Consider the following 10,027-nt stretch of genomic DNA (forward strand, 5'->3'; position numbering starts at 1 on the left):
TCTATGAATTACTATATAACAGTTGGGCAAGCTGATGCATTACTTCGCTTTGGATCGAGTGAAGTGCCTTACCAACTGAGAAAAATGAAAGATCATACGTACTCATGTGCACATGAGTAACATCTCCGATCTGGCTTACTGCCATCTCGACAATAGGAAATCCCTTATTCCCGTTTCTTGCTCACCCATCAGATGTTAGTGTAAGTGTCTTGCAAAGAAATGGTTTGGCTTCTACGAGTTAACCATCACCACAACCTTCTCCTTGACACTGTATTGTATATTTTATCTTGTTCTGTTTCATGTTTTATGTATGGTCTTATCGCAGGAGTGAATCAACCTCTGTCGAAGTCCGCTGGATGGCTCAAACCTGAACTGGAATCACACGGTGTACTGAAGATCTGTGTGGATTCCTGTGAAAGTTCTTGGCAGAAAGATACGAAGACTGTTTCTCTGTTGAAGTCTTGGATAAAGCGTTCTATCACCCAGGCTGTGGGATATGTTTTCGTTCCCTCAATCGGATTTCTGTAAGAGGAGGTAGGATGCTCCGTGCTATGGGTCCTTTCCAAACTATGAAACTACCTCTACGCATTGACGATAGAGGCAGAAACATCTTCCATCCATCTCCACAACAGTGAATCTCGCCTGCGGCTCTCAGTCAGAACTGAAGGAGAGACTCGCATACGTCGCTGAATCGTTCCCTCATTGGTTTTCCATCGTAAGTCCAACTAACCGGATATAAAAAGGTATATGTAATGCTATTGGAATTTACTTCACGGAGAAAGTTGTTCCATGCAAACGTGGCATGCATTGACAGCTGTAGATGAGCTAGATCAAGTAGGCCTATACATAATCAAACTAGTTCTCTTGACAGATTGAATGTCATGTAAATAATTGACAATAACGTCATGATAGGCTGTGTGGGTTACGTGACCAATATCATCTTGAGATATAGACATATCTTTTGCAAACAATGCGAAATAATATTTTATATGAGGGTACTGAATCAGAGAATAACTTCCTTTGCATTGGGTTGTACTGTGTAAAAACAAACAAACAATACCATCAGAGAAGTTAGTCACCTTGAGTAGAGTTACTGAAAAGATAATGTGCTAGTGTACACGAGTGATTAAGGAGGCCATTTTCCTGACAATGCGTTATCAGCGTTTATGGTTCGCACTCATTCTTACTACTTGGAAGGGACGTATAATACGCTATAAATATTTGCTCAACGAAAAAGCAAATGTAGAGTGGCTTAGGCATTTGAAAATTAATTTGTAGGTATACGATACAGACTTTGAACTTCCTCAAACATTTTGACACTACACTTAAATTAGCTGTTCTATGTTATGAGTCTTGTGAAAAAAGAAAACAGTGTAGCAGTTGAATAACCTCGGGCTACCATATGCACTTTAATATCGGTAGTTGTATCCCGTGTGAATGATTTTGAGCAACAAACAAGCAGAGCAAGCAAGACAGACGTTTCCCTGCGTATAGCAATATGCGTTCTTTAAACAGCGAATGATGACCATGTTGACCCTCGTACCAACTTGGAAGGCGTCTATCGGAGGAATCTCAAAGTACGAAAGCAATTGTCGCGTCTCCTTTTCCGCGAAATTATTAGTCCAACTTCCTGTTTGCTTCAGTTGATAACTTCAAGTGAAACATAACAAATTCCAACATGTCCAATATTTGATATATGATTATAATGATTTCTTCTTGTTCACACCTAAGGGTGACAAAATTGAAATGGAGACACGACAAGGCGTCTTCCGAAAACGAAGGCAGTAAAATAGGCAGAAACTACACTTAGGTCTGTTGAGAACAGGAGCAATGTCCAATACACCAGTGGACCACGAAAGCCATGTAATTCATAGTGAGTTTAGATATTCAAACGCTGTACTGCAACAAGGAATCCCTGCTATTACTGTACCCTTGTATTTCCTCTTTGGTTGTTATTTTCGTTGCCCACCACCACTGTGGAAACACCATGCCCCAGACTTAACATACCCTGTTATAGCGTGTAGCGCTAAGGTATTGATACAGATGTTGCCCCTATAGAATCCATTTTAGTTGAAGAAACGATGGGTAATGATGGAAGTGGAATAATATCATAGTTGACCTGATGAAGATTAAGTGCCCATTATCGAGTGGAACTGAATACACAAAATTAAAGAATTTACTGGCTAGGGCTCTCTAATATTGTTCTCTAGTGTATATTTTCATGTGACGTATTATTATGTGTGGCTGATATCCCGGCGAATAGTCTTTGTGCTTTGCATTTGCCAAAACCGAAAGTAAGCGGTCAAGATGTGTTTATCAAAAAACGATAGCAGCGTGGAGACTTTAGACAGAGTAAATGTTGTTAGGAAGAAAGAGATAATAATAGTGTCTATTTGTAGGGTTACAGCTCGTTATCTCGAAGGTTCGTTATTCCGAAGGCTCTTTATTCCTAAGATTCGTTATTCCGAAGGTTCATTGTTCCAAATTTCATTTTCGGATTAACCAATCTTCGGAATAACGAATCTTCGGAATAACGCCACAAATTTTCGGATTAACGAACCCCTTTTCATTTTCGGATTAACGAACCTCTAGGTATAGGGAATTTGCGTGTTTCGGATTAACGACCCTTCGGAATAACGAACCTTCGGAATAGCGAACCTTAGGAATAACGAACAGCACCCCTGAAACCATGCGTGCATTTTATACTCTGAAACTCCCTTTTTTATCTGTATTTCCTGCTGGGGTATGATTACAAGGCTATTTATTGTGATGATCTTGGGTTATCGCAGAAAATGTATGCTGGAATAAGGAAACGCGACGTTGCATGTATATTACTGCATGTTTATGGGACAATAAAGAAATAATTGTGATCTTGCAAAGAAACAAGTTCTAAGTATGATTGTATCTTTATAGGAGTTTACTTTAAGAACGCTGAAGAAGGCTTGGTCAATCTGTGAAAAACCATGAACCAGAGGTGTGTTCCATGTTGTATAATTATCTATATATGCTTTTAGAGCATGTATATTGGTTGATATCAATATCGACAAGAGAAGAGTTAGAATGTGATGATAAGTTCTTTAGGTACTTAATGCAGGGGGATATTAATCTAATGCGATTCCTTCTCATTGCAGCTTGGAGAAAAATCATGGGTCATCACCGGGGCGACAACGGCATCGAAATGTTCCTTTGCGATGTGTCCAAAGAACTCGGCGTCAGCTGGAAGAAAGTCGGAAGGAGGCTCGGTATTCAAGAAGCTGTCTTGGAAAACATCAAGCATGACTACAAAGAAGAAGGACAGGCTGAAATGGGGTTCCAGATGTTACTACAATGGCGACAAAAGAATGGCATGGAACACCTAGCTTCGAAACTGGATGACGGTTTACGACAGGCTGAGCGGATCGACATCGCAGAGATATTCGTACCGCGGCTAAAAGGTGAAATTATAGTGTGCGCCACGCAATTTGCAATATGTTGGTGTAAATTGTATGCGACGAACACGTTTGTATAGGACAAATTTCAAAGCATGCCCTTGTGTCGATGTATAACATGGCCATGCAATCACGTTGAACTTCTGTAGAATGATTGTTGACAGGCTTCAAATCTTAGAAAACGAACAAACATAGTGTGATAAAATTCTTTCCCAATATAATGCCTTTGTGATGACTATACGTTACCCTTGGCCCAAGCTTTACCTCTGTAGGTGAGAAGCAAACAGTGTGGTTCATTCTCACACCTTTGGGTAACAGGACACTAAAATGTCTTAATCAGACTGTCTTATGTCAAAGATTAGATCCATTTTTTTTAAGTATTGACTGCATGCACCCATAAGTTGGAGTTTTGTGTGTGTGCACATGACTTGTGTAAAATGCATGCAGCCTTTCATATAGCTATGTATGATGTTGTTGTAAATGACATTTTGATGAAATGTTTTCAAAATATCATAAATATTTTATCTGCTCCATTAATACATTTCAGAAATTCTCAACGTCGAAAGAGGTAAAGTCGGAAGACTCCCAGCCGGGACTGCCGTACAAGAAGAAGCCCTCATCCGATATTTGCGTAAATACTACATGATGAGAAGTAAAGTTCCGATGGTTCCTTGGGCTGGAAGAAGTGGCAAGATTGTGACTGTCGAACTGGAAACGGTCTATACTAATCTTGAACTTCTCATTGATATTGATCATCCATATCTCCCTCTACGTATTCCTCTGAAACTGGAGAAGTTGTTTGATAGGGTAAGATTAGGCGACCTCACTGAAGAAGGAGATGAGATGACAACAAAGTCAGATAAGGATGGGGACATGAACAGCCAAAGCGAATTTCAAATTTGTCGGGTTGTCGCGAGGGGCCGCACAGGGAGTGGAAAAACAACGCTTCTCGTAAAGATGTCCGACGACTGGGCAAATCGGAAGCGTGGACCTCTGAAAGATGCTAAAGCAGTGTTTCTTATCCCATTGAGAAAATTCGACCACATGAGTAATCTGGGAGAAGCCATTGTCAGCCATCTTTTGCCATCAACATCGTTCACTCCGGAGTTTGTGGAGAAGTTCATTGAAGAGAACCAGAATGAAGTGGTTCTGCTTTTAGATGGCTACGATGAATTCAAAGGAAAAGGCCTCAATCAGGAAGCGTGTGGGAACATTGTGAAATTGTTGCAAAATGAATACCTTCCAGATGTTCGTGTTTTTGTCACAACGCGCCCTGGAAGAGTTGGAGACTTTCTGACTCTCGAAACTGACATATCGGACGAATATCGACATTTGGAGATCACAGGTTTTTCATCTGCAGACATCGACGCCTACATCCGGAAGATCTTCGTCGGTAATCGTGGCAAAGTACTCGCTGATAGGCTCCTAAGGTACCTAGAAGAAAACCACTTAAAAACGGAACTAGCGTCGCTTCCACTGATGTGCTGTGCATTTTGCCAACTGACAAAGTTTACGAATGGACAAGATTTCAAGGATATGAACACCATCAGCACTTTGTTTGATAAGCTAATTCAGTGCCTTGTGAGATATCACCCTCGGTCGGTTGAGCAAATGCAGCCAATGAGACGAAGCAGGAAAGAATCGACAGCACAAAACTCTAACAATAGAACTTCCGGTGCGTGCAGAGGTATGACCACTGAAGAAAGCAACAACCTGCTTAACGAGTTGGGCAAAGTTGCACTTGAAGGGTTTTTCAGACCGAGGGATGAATCTCAGACAGAAGAACTGATCTTCAGTAGGAGGGACTTCCAAAATTGTAAACCTAGCCCAGACGATGTCATCAAAGGAGGTTGCAAAATAGGCATCCTCTATCATGATGCCGAAGCAGAATACAGACCGACAGAATACGAAGAGCTGGAAATCAACAATGAAGACATCGACAATTCCGCGCGAACCTTGAACTTTGTCTTGAAGATATTTCAAGAAAAACTGTCCGGGAAGTGCCTCGCTCAACTTTCCAAAGATAATGAACAAGAATTCTTGTGCCATGTCAAATCTATCCAGTCGATGCAGCGAGCCACTGATCTCGGTAATGTCCTGATGTTTGCATGTGGGTCGGATATTCGAGCTGCGCGTGTTATCTTGGAACATATCGCTGAACTCATGTTGCCGGAAGCTGACAAAATTTCTGACTTCATGAAAGGAAAGCTGCACTACACCAATTGTCACCAGGTGCAAAAGATCGTTGAGTTCTGCTTCCAGCTCAACTTTGAGAGCCAGAGTAAAGGGGAGCTTAACGATGTCCTGGGACGTATTCTCAGCGGCTGCACCCGAATCAGACTTGTCGGCATTTCGAGCTATGTCATGAAGTCACTGGGATATGCGTTAGAATACAGCAAGGGTCTTCCCATCAAGGCACTGGAGCTCATCAGACTGCATCTCGACTCCAGCTCTGAGTTTCGAGAGTTTCTTAATACATTTTCTGGTTTGGAAGAGGAAGTGTCAAGCTCAATGAATAAGAAACTGCGAAAGAAGAAGAAACCTGGTTTGGTGGCGCTCACTCAGGGTAAGCGCATAGAAATGCTTCAAAATGGCGACTCAAATGAAAAGTGTCCGAAGTATCTGTTACAGCGTACTGACGATGTATTCGTCACTCTGCTTCCAGTGTGGCAGAACATCAGCAAGATGCAAAAGAGTGAGTGGAACTTTCGACCAGTCATTGAGGGCTTGAAACACTGTCCCCTGGAAGAATTGATCCTGAATGGAGTCAAAGCAGAGCCAAACGACTGGATGACACTGTTTTCTACGATCAAAAGTACGTCGTTTAATTCCCTGCAAAAGCTGACACTTGGAATGACAGGCATCGAGGATGAGCATCTTGCAAGTCTTGCACCGGCTATCAGATCCCAGACCAACCTGCGGTATTTGAAACTGTCGGGGAACGAGGTCGGTATCGACTTTCTGGAAGCACTTGAGGGCGACCCGCTGACAACGTTAGAGACTCTGATCTTGGACAAAACAGAAATGGACACACAGGCGCTTGAATTGCTTGGAAAGCTTCTCCGCTGCTTTCCTGCATTACGAAAACTTGACATCCGACGCAATGAAGGCTCTACTGACCTTGCAATAAAGAGTGTACTTGATAACGTGCATCACTGTGGCAACCTGGAGTGCTTCATGATCTCTCTGTATCAGGTTACAGAGAGTGTACTCGACACTCTTCACCAGAAGGTAATATCCATGGAAAAGCTGAAAGAATTACACCTTGTTCACACACCAGATCCCGAGATGGTCCTGCGGAAAGTTGCTGGTATGCTTCCCATGATGTTAAGACTTCAAGACCTGAGAATATCGGGTAAACCCCCTAACAAGACTGAATGTCAATCAAGCGATGGGGCGACAGACGGAAGAGTCAGCACTGCCACTGCACGGAGTTTCGCGGATTCCATTGCTGCTACCACTTCCCTCAAGTTCGTCAGTCTCTTGTACTCCACCATGGATGCAGCAGGGTTTCTCTATCTCCTGCAGAAATGTGACATGGCAACTAAAAGTGGGCTGGAAACGCTTAGGTGAGTATCAATACTTCAAGAGGAGTACCCTTTTCCAGATAATATGATTTCTAAAGACAACATCGAGACTTCCTGTTATATAATTTTCTGTTGAACATTGGTATACACTGTACATACAAATTAATTAATCATTTACAATGCTATTTCATTTCATTAAGTGCCATTTTATGAACTTTCCCCCAAAAATTATGTTTCTGACATCCATGTACAGATCAAACAATTATTTAACGTTTAAGAGGACTTTTCTGAATAATCACACAAAGTATATGCAGCGGATAATAGTTACAGTAATAATAGTAGTTGCATTTATATGGCGCTTTGGTGTTTCTAAGTGCATTGGTGCTATTCACACAAAAAGACTAGAAAACACAATAACATTAGGACGATGCAAAACCGAAATCACAGTCACAAACAAAGAGGAAAAAACAAGTCATGTGATACAGACATACAACAATAATAACTGACTGTGTGCGCCTCCAAAAAAAAAAAAAAACCAAACAAAAAAACACCAACTGATTTAACAGATGAGTTTTGACGAAGATTTCATATGATTCAATAGATGATACATTCTAAATATATATGAAGAGTGAGTTTATTCCAAAGGGTGGGGGTAATGGAGGAGAAGGTTTGGTCACCATAACGAGTTTTTGCATATACGTGGGCCATTAAATAATTGGAGCTAGGAAGATGAACGGAGGGATCTGGCAGAAGAGAAGGAGCGAAGAGAGACTAGGTTTTGAAGATACGCAGGTGCAAGATTACGTGTGATTTTGTACATCTGAAGTAGGTTCTTGAAAGTAACGCGGGTGTGGACCGGTAGTCAAGGGAGTGAACGTGTATAACGTGCAAAATAAACACTAGAATATCGATATCGGGACATTCAAAGTGTCACATACTTGTAAAAATAGAAACAATTACTCTTGTGTAATGCTATCTGTCATTGATGAGCATATAGGTGAGGTGATGTCACATCGCATAAGTTTCCATTAAACTCTCGAACGAACATTTATATGCTTTTTTCAATCATAAACGATTTATTCTTATCAAGTTATTTCATGTTGAAATAACCTATTGAAGGTTACGTCTACACAGCTGCTACAGTATAATGTATCAACTCAATCCTGATTTTCATAACATAAGTTAGATGCAGAAGAGGAGAAAACGTTATTGAGTCCTTCGTATCAAGATTATTGAATAGTTGTACATGTATGATAACTTTGCAAGACATCCTTTCAAACACCTTTGTGTCCCCTCACGATTGTGGCATATATTTTATTGCATTTAACACTGATTTTCAAAGTATCTACTTTACCAAAACATTAGTTGTCAGATGGACAGGTGACTTCGCATTGATTTTTTTTTCGTTGCATTTCCCTTTCCTTTGGTAATTTTGGAGGGAAAGTAAGTTGCCACCATAATTCTTTGATGAAAAAGAAAAATCACGATAATTCAGTGATCTGATATCGAATGTCTTTTCCGCAACCCAAGATTTGTTGTTCTTGTTGTTGTTCTTGTTGTTGTTGACAGAAAGTTTTCTTTGCTGAAAGAGTCACATGATGATCTTATTTTTCCCCTTTGCCTTGTTTACCCCTTCTCGAATGGAATGACCTCAAGATTCTCAAAGGAGCGCGTTCCCAAAGATGACCACGTTAGCCTACCAGTAAGGGAGGCAGAGAAAAAATTCCTCCGAATCTGGGTCTGATGTGAGAGAGCCATCAACGAGGAGGCCAGCTAAATCGGAACAGATTTCCACACAACAAGATCGTAGGATTCTTGCTCTATAGTAACGAGGAGAAGGTGTGTCTTTTTGTTATTTACAGTAAAGACAATCTGGAAATTACATTGTATCTGACATTATTATCTAAACTTGTACACAATATGTGTATTTTCTGCGTATTTCATCATTGCATATACGGTGGTATGATACTCATTACCCCCACGGCGCTTATTTATGTTTTACCGTGATTGGTAATTGTTTGTATCTTTGGATGCGTTCGAGGGCTCAGAAGTGAACCAAAGCGAACCAACTATTTTAGCGTACCGAACCGTACTATTACACTTGGAGCGTTCGAGAGCTCAGTTGAGAAAGCGTCAGTACGTCATGAGTAAAGCTGTTAGAGGGGTTCACATTTTGTAGTAGCAATGTCATTCACCTGGTGCGTTTGAACTACCTACAGATGTCCGAACAAAGAGAATGAACTCTTTGCATTGTGACGTATACGCTCATTCTTGACATGGCTAACTTTTGGTATGCTTTTGGTACCCTTTTGAAGCACATCATAGGGCAGTGGTCCACTTTTGGCTCGGTTCGGTACATTATACTGTAGTCTGTAGGAGCGTTCGAGCGCACCTCTGGCGCAGGTTCGGTACAGTTTAGTTCGCTTTACGAGAGCGCTCGAAAGCACCCTTTGCCTTTCTGTTGGCAACATTTTGGTAAGTTTCTTGAACGAATGAGATAAAATTTTCTATGCAAGTCAGACCTTAGGTAATGAAGGACATTATTCATCACTGTCAAGATGCATTAATGTCTCCACAATTTCAAGTCACATCAAACATAGCATTAAGCTTAATAAGACTTCATGTTTCTCGTCATCTCATCATTGTTATTGGGTCTCTGAAGTAGACTAAAGGGAGTCGGGGAAAATATTTTGTGTGTGCACGTGTGCTTTCTTTTGTGAAACATTTTTTTTTTTGAATGCCTTTGTTGCACATATGAGCCAATTTCTACCTGTATTCATTGTTCAGCACCAAACTTAAGTGGTAGAGCCTATCTTCTCATGTTACAGAAGAAATGTGTCATGCTATTTATACATGTACAACGTGTGTATTTGTGTGTGTGAGTGTGTATCTTTAAACATGTAACAGGGTGTAACTTCGGCAGCACTTCGACAGCACAAACTGGAATATTTCTGAAGACAGAGAAGCGTTGTGTACATCCAAAATGATTTTTTTTTTTGTTGGATATATCATATTTCTCTTATCCCCTCGTTATCTTCATTAAATATGAGAAAGCCTAATCAATTATCTTTA

The 10,027-nt window shown here is 40.8% G+C and overlaps 1 protein-coding gene across 1 annotated transcript; it reads left to right on the forward strand.

Moving 5' to 3' along the window:
* The first annotated feature begins 331 nt into the window (after nt 1-331).
* Nucleotides 332-8,709, forward strand: LOC140228287 (NLR family CARD domain-containing protein 4-like). The gene is made up of 4 exons (XM_072308513.1): nt 332-715; nt 3,132-3,434; nt 3,976-6,997; nt 8,612-8,709. Exons 2-4 carry the CDS (start codon nt 3,146-3,148, stop codon nt 8,697-8,699), a joined length of 3,399 nt encoding a protein of 1,132 aa, XP_072164614.1. The 5' UTR covers nt 332-715; nt 3,132-3,145; the 3' UTR covers nt 8,700-8,709.
* The last annotated feature ends 1,318 nt before the right edge of the window (nt 8,710-10,027 follow it).

This window comes from Diadema setosum, chromosome 5 (assembly GCF_964275005.1).
Source record: "Diadema setosum chromosome 5, eeDiaSeto1, whole genome shotgun sequence".
Taxonomy (NCBI): Eukaryota; Metazoa; Echinodermata; class Echinoidea; order Diadematoida; family Diadematidae; genus Diadema; species Diadema setosum.